Raw genomic sequence first — 18207 nt, forward strand, 5'->3', positions numbered from 1 at the left:
TCCAGCGTTCAGTGCTCTTTTTGGTAACCTATCCTCTCCCATTCTTATCACATGTCCGGCCCATTGCAATCTTTGTATTCTAATGAAGTCTGACAGGGGTGTTTCCTTATAAAGTTGATAAAGTTCGTTGTTGTATCGAATTCTGAAGATTTCGTTTTACCTCACAGGTCCTAGTATTCTCCTCAGTACTTTCCTTTCGAATGTGTCGAGTTTGTTTTTGGCTGTTTCTTTCAGGACCCATGCTTCACTGCCATAGCAAGTTATTGGTCGAATTAAGGTTTTATAGATTCTCATCTTTGTATTTCGGTGGACATTTTTAGACTGAAATATATGGGAGAGGGCAAAATGTGCGTCGCTGCTTACTGCTCTGTTCGCTCTGTTTGCCTGCGTTATTCTCTTTCGTATTTCTCCATCTTCTGATCCGTGGGCATATTTATATTTCTACTCTCAGGTGTGTAAACTTTCCAACCGTTTCAATGTCATCTTCATGTATAATATTTTGTGAGACTATATTTCTTCTCGTCTGTATCACTATTTTTGATTTTCTGTGTTAATTTCCAGACCTATCCTTTTCGTTTGCGTTTTTAAATCTGCCTATGTTTCCTGTGCTCCTGTTGATGTTCTACTCATAATATTAATCTCATCGTCATAAGCGGCCAGTTGAACAGTGCTGTTGGTCAGTAGGTTCCCTTGTCCGATATGCATTTGCCTAACCGCATACTCCAGTGCCAGGTTAAACAATGTTTAGGCCTCCCTGCTTCAGTCCTTGCCAGATTTTGAAAAAGTCTGTCCGGTGGTTTTGTATTCGTACACATGCCTGAATTTCATCCATTGTGGCTTTAATGAGTCTAATTAGCTTGTGTGGTATTGCCAATTCAGCCAATATATAGTATAGTGTTCCTTTTGACTGAGTCGTTTGCCTGTTTGAAGTCTACAAACACGTTGTGAATACCAATGTCGTGCTGTAAGTAATAAGTCACGAGTTTTGTTCCTTTTTTTCAACGTTGTAATTTTATTGACTAGTTTTGTAAAATAAGTACCTAGGTAATTTGTCGAGACCAGTGCGATTACTGAAATATCTATTTGATATTCAAGTATGGTAATTTTTGCTGCAGACTGGGAAAACATCTTATTTAATGACATTTTATATAAGATATAATTTTGTTCAATTATAGTTGAAACCAGAAATCGCAGGAAGTAATAAGATACGCGGGATAAACCTACGTTGCTAGGAAAATATTAATTGGACTAAATGATGTTAAAAAACGCGGTGTGTAATTTGTAATTTACGAGACACCACTCGAGTAATTAGAGCACCAATTATTATTAAATTATTCGCTTTAGAAACTACCAACTCTTTAAAATTCTACATTAGCTGAAGTTTCTTGAGCGGCGTTTCTTGTGTGACAATTTTGCTACTTTGTATCACATTGTGAACAAAAATAATGATGAGGAAATGAAAATTGCATTATTAAACAAGGAAAACACATTTTACCTACTCTATCTCATATTACATTATGTATAAGTTTGTAGTTTGTGAAAACTGTCATTATAGATAGCACTGCGTCAAGGATTTAAAGTGTCCGTGAAGTAACAATGTATTTTAAATGGGATTTACTTTTTAGCACTGTTTTTGGCACACTTTCATATAATCAAATATCCTTAACTTTCGCGTTGCCATGGTGATGACATCTTTAGCAATACATTACGACAAAAGTTTTGACAGTTTTGTGGTTTGAAAGAAGTTAGAATTTTTAAATGTCAAAGTTCTAAAAATTGTACAATAGAAATGAATTCCAGTGACGAAGAGTTACAGTTTTTTATTTGTTTATCGTAGATAAACAGTAAGATAAACAGATAACAAAAGTACAAATGGAGTCGCAATAATTGTACCCTATAAACTTAACGACTGCGTAATTGGATATAATACTATTGATGACAGAATAATATCCCTTACCCTTAAAATGAGAATATCCACCAATACCCTACACCTTGTCCAGGTATACGCTCCAACAACAGCTGCACAAGAAGAAATCAACAGGTTCTATGGTCGTCTAGAAGAAACTGTTCGCGCTATTCCGAATCGTGAATTCGTCATCATTTTAGGAGATTTTAACGCCTAAGTGGGGTCATCTAAAAAACTGTAACTCCTCGTCACTGGAATTCATTTATATTCTACAATTTTTAGAACTTTGACATTTAAAAATTCCAACTTCTTTCAAACCACAAAACTGTCAAAACTTTTGTTGTAATTTATTGCTCACATGTCATCAGCATGACAAGGCGAAAGTTAAAGATATTTGATTATATGAAAGTGTGCCAAAAAACAGTGCGAAAAAGTAAATCCCATTTAAAATACATTGTTACTTCACGCACACTTTAAATCCTTCACGCACTGCTATCTTTAATGACAGTTTTCACAAACTAAAAACGTATACATAATATGAGATAGAGTAGATAAAATGTATTTCGAAGAAATGAAAAGTGATAAATTTGTAATTCGGAAATAGTTGAACGAAATGAGTTCGAACACGCGCCAACTCGTAACTTTTAATGATAAAAATTTTCAAATCAAAATGTACACCGGCCAATTCGTAACTTTTCTATTACCTGACCTGCCAACTCGAAACTTTCTTTAGGTGAATTCGAAACCATTGATTAAATCTAATACCTTAAATATAACCAAATGTTTCTTGGTTTGCTTAAAAACATTATATTTGTATTATATATGTACCTATAAAAAATAGCAAAAATTGAAATATCTTAATAAAATAATTGAAACAATATTATAGTGTTTCATTAACACGTGTTATAAATATTATTTCCATCAAGTATAGCTCTACACGAGCTTGGTTTTATCAAGTAATTGTAAATTCAATTTTTAGATGTTTAGCAATGATAAGTTATTTAAATCCATCTGATAATTTAAAAGCAAAGAGATTTTTCATATGTTTACTTCAAGTCTAAAAGATTATATGTACCTTCATTTGGTTACGAATTCACCGGTAGTTGATTGGTTACCGAAAAATTACCTGAGAGCCAGAGTTACCAATTGGCCTGTAATTAGGATGGGAGATTAAAATAGTTACGAATTCACTGGGACCCATGAGTTCAATATTATTTCTTGGGAGTTTTTGGTATCGCTGAACGCGGATATCATGACGTCGATGATATCCTAGGCACCTGGTGCCCATAATAGTACTCGTCTGGAGTTTTATGGAAATTCGATACAAATTTTAGTGCAAACTCAATAGTCGGGGTTTTGGGGACGCTGTTCACAAATATGATGGCAATGATCTCCGACGCATACCAGTCAAAACCTCTAAGACGCCAAAAGTCTCCGAGTTATACGTTTGCACTAATTTTATATAAATTTTTTACAAAATTCCAGGAGACGAGGTTCGTGTTGGTCATCAGGTGCATCGGAGGCCATCGTCGTCATGATATTCGTAATCAGCGACCCAAACACTCCCGATTAACGACTTTGTACACTGATTTTATATCTAATTTTCACAAAACTCCAGTTTTGTATTGAATCTCCATAAAACTCCAGAGTCCTGGGTACACGGACTCCCACATGAAATCCTACCCCGATTAATGCAGGCCAGCGTGAGGCGCTCTATTCCCGCTATCTCTAGTGACTTATCTTCGATCTGAAATTACACAGGCATCTCACTATTAGAAGCAGTATATAACGTATTGGCAAAAATCAGATATCCTGATGTATAAATAACAATTTAAAAAATATGGGAAAATTAAAAAATGCCAGAGCAATGGAACACAGTACTCATCTGCCCAATTCACAAGATAGGTGATAAAACTATTTGGGAAATTACACAGGCGTCTCACTATTAGAAGCAGTATATAAAGTATTGGCAAAAATTTTAAGAATAAAAACCTACGAAACGTACATAATAAGAAAATACCAGGAAAGAAGAACAGACGATCAATTTTTTATGCTAAAGTTATTTACAACAGTTATGATCAAAATCTACATTTTGCATATGATTTTTATTGATTTTACACCGGCCTACGACTCCATCTCACGAAACGAACTATACGAAGTAATGAGATCACTAGGAATATCAGAGAAACTGATACGATTAGTTAAAATGACGTTAAATAATATCTACAGTCAATGAATGATAGAAGGAAGAGGAGGAAGAAAGTCAATACAGTAATGATAGAAGGAAGTTTTTCAAATTAGTTTAACGTCAATAGAGGATTAAAACAGGGAGACCCCCTATCAACAGACTTATTCAACCTAGTTCTAGAAAAGATAATTAGAGGAGCCAAAATCCAAAAAAGCGGCACGATTCTGAACAAAAAAAAGTGCATAGGTTTTTCAAATGACATGGCGTTTCTGACGCGTTTAAGAAAAAAATTTCGAAGAATATTCACAAAATTTGAAGAAGAAGCTAGAAAATAGGGCCTGACTATAAATCAAGAAAAAAATAATTTTTAGTATATGGAAATGAGAGAGGAAAATGCTGAAGAAAATCAATGGATCACTCTAAGGATGAATGATAGAGGGTATAAATTTGAGAACGTAACATAAATTTGAGTACTTGGAGTAACAGTTACAAATAGAGGGGGCAAAGAGAGACAAATAGATAAACAGTTGTTGAAAGGTAGCAACACAGTAGGATCATTAAACGCACTGTTGAAGGCAAAAACGTGCCCAGACAGCCAAGATTCGAACTTATGAAGCAATAGTGAGGCCAACGGTGTTGCATGCATGTGAAGCTTGGACAATGAATCAGAAAGAAGAAAAAAATCTACAGATCTTAGAGAGGAAAATCTTTGAGAACAGTTTTTGGTGGTACAAAGGAGGCTAACAGGGAAGGGCGCAAAAGAACAAACCAGGAGCTAATGAAAATATATAAGAGAGAAAAAATAACACAGAAAATCAGGGTACAGAGAGTTTTAATTTTAGTTATGTATGTACTTATTTGTTTTATCAGTTGGTATAGTTGTTCGTTTATTTTTTTCTTCTCCATTTTTTATCAGTTAGTATACCTTGATTTATTCCTTGATTTGACACTTTATTTCTTCTTTCTCTTCTCCTTCTTCTTTTTTCCTTATTCAGAATTAGAGTAGAAGTATTCCTTCTATATTTCTTTTACTTGTACCTGTTCATATTCTGTTACGCCTTTCCTACCGTATTCTTTTTCATTCCTCTCGCTCTACCCAATGATTTGCAAAAACAATTCACATGATTACAAACACACAGACGCCTCAGAACAGGTAGTTATTGAAATATTGATACTTGAATACTTGAAAAAAAACGTCAGTTTTTGGTATATAATTATAAAATACATTTTTAACTCTCAGTCTACTGATTCAAATTATCCAAATCTCGTCATAGTAATATTTTTAAGTATATATTTTTAATAGTAATAATTTTTGTTTTTACGTTCAACATTGGCTCCATATACACATGCAGCAAACATATCCTGTATTGTTTTTGATTTGACAATTTATTTAATTTATTGTGTTATTAATCTTTTAAGTTTTCCCCTAGCACTTATAGGGACTAGAACAAATTATCTTATCAACGCCGTTTAATAAATGGATAATAATGATATACACGAGTTTGTGTGTACATCATTATCTATTTGTGATAGTGTTTCGGCCTTTCTTTAAGTGCGCTTCAAATAAGGATAGAGCGCTCGTGCCAATATGAGACTGAGTTCAACCACGTAGGCCATATTGGACAGGGAAGTTCTCATGCCCAACAGGGCGCATCCCAATGACCAATAAGGAACTTCGTATGGAGTATACAAGACAGGTCTGAATATTTTATAACGAAATAAGCATCCGCAGATCAACTTAGGCATTGAGATAGGGGCTGTAGCCACGCTATTAAATGTAAATTTGTTAATTAGACATAACAGACACTCATACATAATAGTCCTGTCGCCAGGGGGGGTACAACGGCCTCCTGTATTCAGATGGACTTACCCAAGTTTTTTTTATGTATTTTGACCTGTAGAACACGAATTTTTTGGGTAACAGTTGATCCGGATGTCGATAAGATTGTTATAAACCAAGAAGTTGAGGAATCACATAAGAGCGATTTCTTGCAAAAGAAAACATTTTTTTGTATTTTTTGGGCCATTCTAACCAAAAAATGTTCCTACAAATTTTTTCGTAGGATGCATAGTTTTCGAGATAAACGCGGTTGAACTTTCAAAAAATCGAAAAATTGCAATTTTTGAACCCGAATAACTTTTGATTAAAAAATAAAATAGCAATTCTGCTTACCGCATTTGAAAGTTCAAGTCAAATTATATCGGTTTTAATTATTTGTATTGCTAAAAATTTATTATTTTATTGTTAAAACAAAGCTATAAACAGTAAACACCTAGTGCTTGAGTGATGTTTTCAATTATTTCTCATTTAAAATCGAATGAGTAGGTAGAGGAGGTAAAAGTGCAAGCGGGGCTATTTCTACGTAGCATGCATTAAAACGCATGTATTAGGCACGGGAAACACTATGTGTTTATAGCTTTTTTTAACAATCAAAAAATAAATTTTTAGCAATGCAAATATTCAAAACAGATAAAATATGACTTAAACTTTTAAAGGCGGTAAGCAGAATTGCTATTTTATTTTTTATTCAAAGGTTATTCGGGTTCAAAAATTGCAATTTTTCGATTTTTTGAAAGTTCAACCGTGTTTATCTCGAAAACTATGCATCCTACGAAAAAACTTGTAGGAACATTTTTTGGTTAGAATGACCCAGAAAATAGAAAAAATTGTTTTGTTTTGCGAGAAATCGCTGTTATGTAATTCCTCAACTTCTTTGTTTATAACAATCTTATCGACATCCGGATCAACTGTTACCCAAAAAATTCGTGTTCTACGGGCCAAAATACATAAAAAAAAACTTGGGTAAGTCCATCTGAATTAAGAAGGCCGTTGTACCCCCCCTGGCGACAGGACTGTAAATAAACTTGTACACACATGCACATCTACACCATTAGTCTAAGAGCTAGAGCCCGAAAATCATCGTCATAAGTAATATGGAGTTTAACATGTGAAATGTGTCTATTGTATATTGATACTTATGACCCCTTTCAGGCTGACACCTCAGTGGATGCAGGAAGTAGCAATAAGGGATTAAAGGGGAAAGTTAGTGCAGTCATTAAAGGTTTTCACCTCCTATTTTGTTAAACCTCCATCGATTTGCATGAAAATTGGTGACTAGTTAGAGCATACTTCAAGAAACAAAACTAATTTGGTGCCAACTTGCACTTTTGCCCTGGAGGTGGGTACCACCCCTTCTCGGGGGTGTAAACTATTTTATTAAAAATAACACCACAAATCGATAGAGGGACAAATTTTAAGTAAAATTTGTTATATCATGTTATTAAAATAAATCAATAGTTTTTGAGTTATTAAAGATCAAAGATTTGAATTTTTCATGAAAAAAAAATGCATGGTGTAAAGCGGTATTTCATAAATAACTCAAAAACTATAAGTTTTATCAAAAAAGTTGTAATTATCAAAATTGGAGATAATAAAAAATATAATAGATTTCTTATTCGAAAAACCTTTGAGAATTAATTAAAAAGTGAGTTATAGGTGATTGAATGTATATTTTTTTCGGCTAGTACTCAAATGTAAGTATTCAAGCTTAAATAACGAAAAAACGATACATTTTATAAAATATATTTACTAAACACTTGTCAAAGTACTCAGAAATATCAATAAACATTATGCTACAAACATTTTTCAAAGTTTAGGCTCCCAAAATTTGGAGCTTAATTATTATATTATTTATATAAGTTTTTTAAATTGTTTTAAGACATTTATGTAAAATTTAGCAAAAATGTATTCGAATATGTCAAATGTTCACATTATTGGACACCCCCAGTTTCTGGACATATTCAGTTTATATTGATAGAAAAAATTTAATAATATTCAAAATAATATAAAAATAATATTTTACTAACATACAATTAATTAATATGTTCTTTTTATCATCCGTAACTTCACGCATGTGATCTTAAATAGACGCTGTTGTATAGGTATTTAAATACTTGCTACTGTCATTTCGGAGTCGGCGTTTGTAATGAATATAAAATATAGATATTATTATACTACAAAAAATATAACTGTTTTCAACATGGCAATAGAATACACCTGCGTGCTTAAAATAAATTGTACAATTAATACAGATACTGCTGTGAAATTAATTAGTGAAAAAACATTGAAAACTGCAAAAGAAAAATTAAATATTATTAAAAATTAAAATTTAATTATTAAATTATAATCCTAACTTCATTCCCGAAATTCCTTTGAAAATTATTCTGTTAACTAATTTCAAAATAAATATATAAATAGCGTATGTTTTAATTTTCACTTTTTCCTAAAAAATTCGAAATGGTTCTCTTCTTTTCATCATCACTTGTTTATCTTTGATGTTATCAACTTCATCTGGAGCTCACTTGATAGGTATTCTTGATACTTTGATACTTTGATAAGTGTTTAGTAAGTATGTATATTTTAGAAAATGCATCGTTTCCCGTTATTTAAGCTTGAATACTCGTACTTAGATTTGAGTACTAGCTGAACAAAAATACATAATTAATCAACTATAACTAACTTTTAATTAATTCTAAAAGGTCTTTCACGTAAAGAATCTATTGGATTTTTTATTATCTTCAATTTTGGTAATCATAACTATTTTGTTAAAACTTACAGTTTTTTAATTATTTATGAAAAACCGCTTTACTCCATGCATTTGTTTCACGAAAAATTAAAATCTTTGATCTTTAATAACTCAAAAAGTATTGATTTATTTAATAACTTGATATATCAAATTTTGCTTAAAATTTGTCCCTCTATCGATTTGTGGGGTTATTTTTAATAAAATAGTTTTCATCCAGAGAAGGGGTGGTATTCACCCCCAGGGTAAAAGTGCAAGTTGGCACCAAATCAGTTTTGTTTCTTGAGGTCAATTTTATTGCAAATCGATGAAGGTTTAACAAAATAGGAGGTGAAAACCTTTAACGACTGCACTAACTTTCCCCTTTCACCCCTTATTATATTGCTACTTCCTGTATCCACTGAGGTGTCAGCCTGAAAGGGGTCATAATTGTCAATATACAATGGACACATTTCACAGGAAAAACTCCATATTACTTATGACGATGATTTTTCGGCTCTAGCTCTCCGTCTGCATGTTCAATCAGAAAAGTACGAGGGAGTAAAACCAAAATTGACTCAAAAACGGTGAAATTTGTGCTGCATCTACTGCGCTCCACACGGCAATCCCTTGGTGTAACTTCATCATGTCCTTGCATGGATAGATGCATGGCACAAGTGGAAAAGTGGAAATATATACAGAAAGTAAACAAAATGTTCTGATTGGATGGACATAAGACAAATGAGAAACGGGAAACAATCTTTGGAAGTTATATCTTTGAACGTGTTGATATCTTCACATGTCTTAGCTCGCTGGTGAATACTACCAACAAAACAGGCGAAGAAATCAAAAAACAAATAAACCCTACAAATTGTGCATGCTATAGACTCAAAAACAATTCCACTCAAGAAATATCTAAAGAAGAACTAAAATTATTAGATGAGCTGGATACATTATACTAATACCAGACAAGACTATTGCTAAAAATCTAATTACAGGAACACCTGTAGAAATAGTTACAAAGGACGGAAACGAATGGCGATGAATCTTAAAGCAGGCCAGGATCAACAAGGGATTGTCAAACCAAATATGTTGATGATGATATTGACTGTCTGTTTTGTTTTACCACGAAGATACTGAAGAGACTATTGATGTCTTAAAGAGATTTACTGTCCCGCTTTTAAAAACATCGCAGTATTTTTATTCAGTGAATACGCTGTGCAAAATCTTCAATAACTCCTTTAAACTCTATTGGGATAACCACTCACTATCAGGTACACCTGACAGGTACACCTGTCCTGGGTACCTGATAGTGTGTGACGGATCAGGTCGCCTGAGAGGCTAGTTATTCTCGCCACATACTATGAGGTACACCGGACAGGTCTACCTGTACAGGTGTACCTGTCAGATGTACATGATAGTGAGTGACCGGCCTTAATTCAAAATTAACTCAGTCCACTTTTCTCTTTTTATGTTTAAGAAATTTACATCTTTCGGCAGAAAAATTTTTTTCCTGTTTCAATTTCATTTTGACAACGCCTTTGGTACTTAGGTACTTAATACTTAAATATGCGTAATACCGAAAGCGCGCTCGAATAGGGAGATTTCTGTAATTAGTCCTGTAATGTAAACTGCCGCAACTGATGCAATGGACGTGGAGGCGTCCAATCGTGTATTATCGTCAATTTCAGATTTTTAAAGACTAGTAGAGGATGAAGAAGGTACTGAAAATAACGAAAAGAAACAAATAAATAACAAAGGAATTTATATAAGAAGCAATTGACTCTTTAAATAATAACACATCAGGAAGAAATCAAACAACTGTACATATTAAAAAAATTAAGGAATAATTTTAACACACCGGGCCAGATAGCCAAGCGGGACAACCGGAGGATCACACTCATTTCACTAACTCTGAGTGGTTTCTTGGATCGATGGTTCAAACTCTGACCAGAAAACAAAAAGTCTGACTACGAGTATAAAATACAAATAGATTTGTGGCTTAAAGTAGATACCCTGGTGTATCGGATCGAGCTATGGACAAGCAGTACAGCAAGAGATGAGACCTTACAGCTCGGTCCCTAGTGGGCGCTCACAACGAGGCGCCGACCCTCGCTCCATAGTATCGCTCGTACCATAGTATCGATCGTAGGTGAAATAAATGTATTAATTTAAATGCGAGAGTTCACGAATATGAAGAGTACGATGCTATGATATAGGCGAGGATACGATGTTATGGTCTCCGTCATGAACGTACCCAAAGGGTTGCCTCAAGAAATTGTAATACATGGATAGGTGATGGAAATAATAAAATAATTTTGGAAGCAAGAAAAAAAGAAAGTCAGATTAATCAGGAAAAGCATTAAAAAATAGTATTTTTATTAATGTTGTTAGTAGTAGTTTATTTAAATCGTTTAAATAATCAAGAATAATATTCCTAATTAACTATTCTTTTTGTTTTAGTACAAAATGGGAAAGAAAAAGAAACAGCTACACCCACAGAAGTAGAAGCAGAACAAGAAGATATTATACAAAAATGTATAGGAGTTTTAGGAAGGTGGCATATTTGGTTATGCTTTATAATATTTCTAGTCAAATTTGGTGTTTCTTGGCACCAACTTAGTATAGTATTTCTAGCTCCACCTATTAAATATTATTGTATCAATAATGCAACAGAAACATGTTTATCCAATTGTACTCATTATCTGTATGATACGTAAGTATATACTTTTAAAATACTTATTACTACAAAATAAACATAGACGGTTGTGTTTCGATTCAATTCGAGTCTCTTTCCATCCTCTAACACGTATTTCTAGGTCTATCCGTCATCAGATAAGCTCGTAAGAAGACTGAACAGAATCAAAACGCACCGACTGGCTGGTAAATTTATTGAAACATCATACCAACGCATGTCTTTAGCGAGAAAAGATGAAATGATTGTCGACAGCGATTAAGGTAAACTGCAAAACCCATGCGTTATCACGCCACTAAAGGCGATGCTCGGAATATTTCTATTCCACTAATTCATCAACAGTGTACCCATCTAAATCACAGTACAAAATGATGATGATTTAGATGAGTAAACTGTTGATGCATTAGTGGAATAGAAATATTCCGAGCATCGCCTTTAGTGGCGTGATGACGCATGGGTTTTGCAGTTTACCTTATAGTCCAAGTAATGTAGCTTAAAACAGGACAACACCTCACAATTTTTATAAAATGGATCGATTTGCTTGAAAATTTGAGAATAAGTAGTGGATAGTCCAAGGATCAAAATCTATATGATGCTGAAAGGCGCTTTTATCATGGAGCTGGTTGCCACCCCATCTCGGGGGTGGAAATTTTTTATTATATTTTGACCGCAAAAGTTGGTAAAAACATTCATTCTAAGCAAAAAACGTTTTATACATTTTTTTGATAAAATTAATAGTTTTCGATTTATTCGCTATCGTAAGTGTTAGTTTTATATCGAAAAAATAAATGTTTTTAATAAGTTTTCTGCTAATAACTCCAAAAGTTTTCGTTTTATCAAAACAACTTTACTTATCAAAAATGTACCTTTAAAAAAAATAAACAAAACCGTTTTTTTAACCCGTGTTGAGCTGCCCCCCCCCCCCCACTTGCAAAAATTAAAAAACAAATAGCCCTGATTTATGAGCTATTTATGAGCTCTCATATTCCGTAAACTAAAAATTTTGAGCTCGTTCCACTGAGCAGGAATTTAATACCCTAGTGGGGGGGGGGGGGGCTGAGTCAGCCCCCCCCATTACTTAAAAATAGGAATATTGAATCGGTTTTTGCCGCAGAATTACGAGCTATTTATGAGCTCTTGAAATTATATAGTTTCGATTTTTGAGCTCATCCCCTTCACCCCCAAACAACCCTTTAATTGATTTAACTTAAGAGAAAGATGCTGAGAAAACTTAAAATATATCGTATTGCAGATATAATTCCTATAGCTTATATACTCTAAGAATAAACTATTAAATCAAGGGCATTTCGATTATTGAGCTACAACCCCTTCGCAAGAAAACCACCCTATCTTCCCGGCTTAAGAGAAAGTTGTACTTAAAATGCGTTAAACTAATTATTTGGCGACTACATATCATTTAATAATTTATAAACTTCCAAATTACGCGCATTTAGATCAGTAAATTGCAATTTATTTTGTATAGTGCAGTCACTGAAGGTAAAAATCAACGATTACCTTCAAGTTCGGTGAACCTTCATCGATTTTCACGAAAATTGGTCAGTGGTTAGAGGATACGTCAAGAAACAAAGGTGACATGGTACCACCTTGCGCCTTTACCCTGAGGGTGCATACCGCCCCTTCTCCGGGGTGAAAATTATTTTATAAAAAATAACTGCACAAATCAATAAAAGAACAAATTAAAAGCAAAATTTATTATATAAAGTTAATAAAATAAGTCAATACTTTTTAAGTTATGAAAGATCAAAGATTTTAATTATTTGTGAAAAAAATGCATGTTTTGAAGAGGTTTTTTGTAAATCACTGAAAAACTGTAAATTTTTACAAAAAAGTTAATAGTAGTTTAATTCGTATAGCTTATATTCTAAGAATAAACTGTTAAATCACGCACCTTTCGATTATATAGCTACAACCCCTTCGCAAGAAAACGACCCCATTTTCCCGGCTTAAGAGAGAGTTGTTCTTAAAATAATTTAAATTGATTATTTGGCGACTACATATCGTTTAATAATTTATTAGCTTGCAAAATATACGCATCTCATTTATTGAATTGCCATTTTCTTTCTATAGTGCAGTCACTGAAGGTAAAAATCAACTATTACCTTCGATTTCGGTAAATCTCCATTTATTTTCACGAATTGACAATAACAACTTGGGGTTTTAGCCTGGGGTATATGTCACCCCTTCTCGGGAGTGAAAATTACTTTATTAAAAATAACCCCACAAATCGAGAGAGGGAGAAATTGTAAGCCAAATTTGTTACATAATGTGATTAAAATAAATCAATACTTTTTGAGTTATTAAAGATCAAATATTTTAATTTTTGGAAAGAAAATGCATGCTTTAGAGCGATTTTTCATAAATGACTCAAAAACTGTAAGTTTTTACAAAAAAGTTTTCATCACTAAAATTGAAGCTAATAAAAAATATAATAAATTGCTTACTTGAAAAACCTTTATTGTTAATTTAAAGTAAGTTATTGGTAATTAAATGTATATTTTTTTCCGCGACTGTTCAAATCTAAGGGTTCAAGCTTAAATAACGGGGAAAGGGATGCCATTTATAACACTTAGGTACTAAATACTTGTCAAAGTACTTAGAAATACCCATCAAAAATAAGATCCAGAAAAAGTTGATAGTATCAAAAATTTTGATTCAAAATCCGCTCACCAATTTTCGTGAAAATGAATGGAGATTTACCGAAATCGAAGGTCATAGTTGATTTTTACCTTCAGTGACTGCACTATAGAAAGAAAATGCCAATTCAATAATTGAGATGCGTATATTTTGCAAGCTCATAAATTATTAAACAATATATAGTCGACAAATAATTAATTTAAATTATTTTAAGTACAACCCTCTCTTAAGCCGGGAATATGGGATGGTTTTCTTGCGAAGGGGTTGTAGTTCAATAATCGAAAGGCGCGTGATTTTAGAGATTATTCTTAGAATATAAGCTATACGAATTAAACTACTATTAACTTTTTTGTAAAAACTTACAGTTTTTCAGTGATTTACAAAAAACCTCTTCAAAACATGCATTTTTTTTCACAAATAATTAAAATCTTTGATCTTTAATAACTTAAAAAGTATTGACTTATTTTATAAACTTTATATAATAAATTTTGCTTTTAATTTGTTCTTTTATTGATTTGTGCAGTTATTTTTTATAAAATAATTTTCACCCCGGAGAAGGGGCGGTATCCACCCTCAGGGTAAAGGCGCAAGGTGGTACCATGTCGCCTTTGTTTCTTGACGTATCCTCTAACCACTGACCAATTTTCGTGAAAATCGATGAAGGTTCACCGAAATTGAAGGTAATCGTTGATTTTTACCTTCAGTGACTGCACTATACAAAATAAATTGCAATTTACTGATCTAAATGCGCGTAATTTGGAAGCTTATAACCTATTAAATGATATGTAGTCGCCAAATAATTAGTTTAACGCATTTTAAGTACAACTTTCTCTTAAGCCGGGAAGATAGGGTGGTTTTCTTGCGAAGGGGTTGTAGCTCAATAATCGAAATGCCCTTGATTTAATAGTTTATTCTTAGAGTATATAAGCTATAGGAATTATATCCGCAATACGATATATTTTAAGTTTTCTCAGCATCTTTCTCTTAAGTTAAATCAATTAAAGGGTTGTTTGGGGGTGAAGGGGATGAGCTCAAAAATCGAAACTATATAATTTCAAGAGCTCATAAATAGCTCGTAATTCTGCCGCAAAAACCGATTCAATATTCCTATTTTTAAGTAGTGGGGGGGCTGACTCAGCCCCCCCACTAGGGTATTAAATTCCTGCTCAGTGGAACGAGCTCAAAATTTTTAGTTTGCGGAATATGCGAGCTCATAAATAGCTCATAAATCAGGGCTATTTGTTTTTTAATTTTTGCTAGTGGGGGGGGCAGCTCAACACGGGTGTTTTTTTATTTTCTCTATGACCAATAGTAATCAAGCTATACTTTATTATATGTTAGCTCTTCTTCGTCAAATGCTAAATATTGTAGTTTCAAAGTCAGAGGACGGGAAAACTATGCATTTTTCGAGGATAACTTGTTCAGACTAATTCAAAGTATTTAAAAATATCTATCTCCAGAAATAAAAAAGTCTCTAGCTCAAACATTACGTGACTTATAATGAAAAGAATGTCAGTCCCTATTTTTTTCAGCGAAAAAGTGATCGGAAGCAACCTCCTAATCACCACCCTAATTAAAATTAGTCATTGACCTTATTTGGTCTTCTTTATTTATGTATTATTAATAGGTTCTAGAAGTTTGACCAGCTTAGAATGATGAGTTTAAAAAAATGGAGTTAAAAGCGAATAACGAATTTTTTGTAGTTTGGAAAAAAATTGCCTTTTCTTCAGAATAGATAAATTAGAATCAGAGATACGAAAAAATGTTTAAATATGAAATTGTAGCTTATTTAACTCCCAAGAACTTGGCTTGCAAAAATTTTTTCTACACCAAAAATTGAGCTATTGACAATTAAAACTTGTAATAACATGCAAAAACCACCTTTACCAACCCTTTCAAAGTCATCTCTTTTTGCAACTGAGGATTCTTAAAATATTTAATATTATTAGACTTATAGATCTTGTGAAAACCTACAAAATTCTTTTTTAACAAACTTTCTAAGGTAAAAAGTAAAAACATTACGGTTAAAAAACCAATATATTTTTTTGAAAAAAAAAAAAGAAAAATCCAATTGGAAGCATAAAAATGTAAGTTAGCGGTGTTTTAGTAATTGGCCTTATTCCTCCTTCTTTATTTGTATATTATTAATAGATTCTAGAAATTTTACTGGCTTAGAATAATTATTTTTTTTTAAACTGGAGTTAAAAGCGAATAACGAATTTTTGAAGTTTGGTAAAAAATGTCATTTTCTTCAGAATAGAAAGATTAACATCAGAGATACGAAGTAATGTTTCAATATGAAATTGTAGGTTATTTAATTCCCAAGAACTTGGTTTGAAAAAATTCTTTCTACGGCAAAAATTGAGTGAATCGTAAATGAGTACATATTATCAAAAACATTGATCTTTTCGATAGAAAACTAACACATTCGATAGAGTATAAATCGAAAACTATTAATTTTATCAAAAAAATGTATAGAATATTTTTTGCTTAGAATGAATGTTTTTATCGACTTTTGCGGTCAAAATATAATAAAATATTTCCACCCCCGAGATGGGGTGGCAACCACCCCCATGGTAAAAGCGCCTTTCGGCATCATATATATTTTGTTGCTTGGACTATTCACTACTTATTTTCAAATTTTCAAGCAAATCGATCCATTCTGTAAAAATTGCGAGGTGAAAAGCTTCGATTCCTGGACTATAAATCGCTATCGACGATTCAACTTATTACTACAATACTAATATTATATTCATCTTTCTCTTCGCTTACCAATATCCAACATCGGCTTCCCTGATATATCCAAATCTCATCCAATAATATGATATTTCCAAATATCTTCATATTGGATCGCACCAACAACCATCTTGGACAGAAGAATATCTCTTAAGTAGACCAATTTTAATTAGTTTCAATGGGTTGGTTTTGACCTTCTTCTTTCTCTTTTCCAGAGAGTAGATAATTAGATACTTACAATCCTTCCTATCTGAAAATTTCTACGTGGCAGTCCGATAAGTACTTAGCCTACAAAAGAAAAAGAAAAATTTTGGAAAAGTGGCAATTTATTTCTCTACATAGTCTCCTTTTAGCTCTATACACTTAACCCAGCGATGCTCCAACTTCTTTTCTTCTTCTTAAAGTGCCGTCTCCTCAATGGAGGTTGGCTACTACAATAGCAAACTCTTCTCTGTCTTCAGCTGTTCTTATTAGCTGTTCAAAATTTAGCCCTGTCCATTGTCGGATATTTCTGAGCCACGATAGTCTTTTCCTTCCTAGTGCTCTCGTTCCCTCGATCTTTCCTTTCACTGTAAGTTGAGCATATCGGTACTTATTATTTCTCAGTATGTGGCCCAGCTATGATGTTTTTCTAACTTTCACTGCGTTGAAAAGTTCTCTTGCCTTACCTATTCTATGCAGCACTTCTTCGTTTGAGGTATGCGATGTCCACGAAATTTTGAGAATTCTCCGGTAAATCCACATTTCAAAGGCCTCTAACTTATTTATGGTTGATGTTTTAAGGGTCCATGTCTCAACTGCATAGAGAAGAGTCAACCAGACGTAGCATTTGGATAAACGTAGTCGAATTTCGAGATTTATTCGAGAATCACAAAGCAGTTTTTTGATTTTTTCGAAAGATTTTCTGGCCTGTTCTATTCTCGATCTTATTTCTAGATCAGGATTTAAGCTGCTATCGATCAAACATCCCAAGTACTTAAATCTATTGACTTGTTCTAAAATGTGCCCATTTATTATGCAAGGTTGAGGTACGTTTTGATTTTTTCGGATTTACATCACTATGGTTTTTTTAATGTTTATTTTCATACCAAACTGCTGACAGGTCGAGTTGGTCTTGTCGATGAGTCGTTGTAGACCCAAGTCGGAATCCGCGATCAACACCGTATCATCGGCGTATCTGATGCTGTTGATATTTACGCCATTCACCTTGACTCCATCCTTGGAGTCCTCCAGTGCCTCTTTAAATAGAAACTCGGAGTAAAGATTAAACAGCAGAGGCGACAGAACATATCCCTGTCTAACTCCTCTCCTAATTTCTACTTCTACGGATGTGGAACCCTCGATCCTAACACTGGCGTTTTGGTTCCAGTACAAGTTCTTTAGTAAATTGATGTCTTTTCCATCTAAACCGACTTCTTGCAAACGTTCTAATAGTAGGTCGTGTCTTACTCTATCAAATGCTTTT

General features: G+C 33.2%; 1 protein-coding gene across 2 annotated transcripts in view; it reads left to right on the forward strand.

The window, feature by feature from the left end:
- LOC126887131 (organic cation transporter protein-like) overlaps positions 1-18207 on the forward strand; it is a 179370-nt gene that overhangs the window by 142075 nt on the left and 19088 nt on the right. For both annotated transcript variants that reach the window (XM_050654487.1, XM_050654488.1), the window contains exon 2: positions 11120-11372. In XM_050654487.1, coding sequence (XP_050510444.1) covers positions 11120-11372 — 253 coding nt within the window. The remainder of the gene's footprint in view (positions 1-11119; positions 11373-18207) is intronic.

Source organism: Diabrotica virgifera, chromosome 6 (assembly GCF_917563875.1).
Source record: "Diabrotica virgifera virgifera chromosome 6, PGI_DIABVI_V3a".
NCBI classification, from domain to species: Eukaryota; Metazoa; Arthropoda; class Insecta; order Coleoptera; family Chrysomelidae; genus Diabrotica; species Diabrotica virgifera.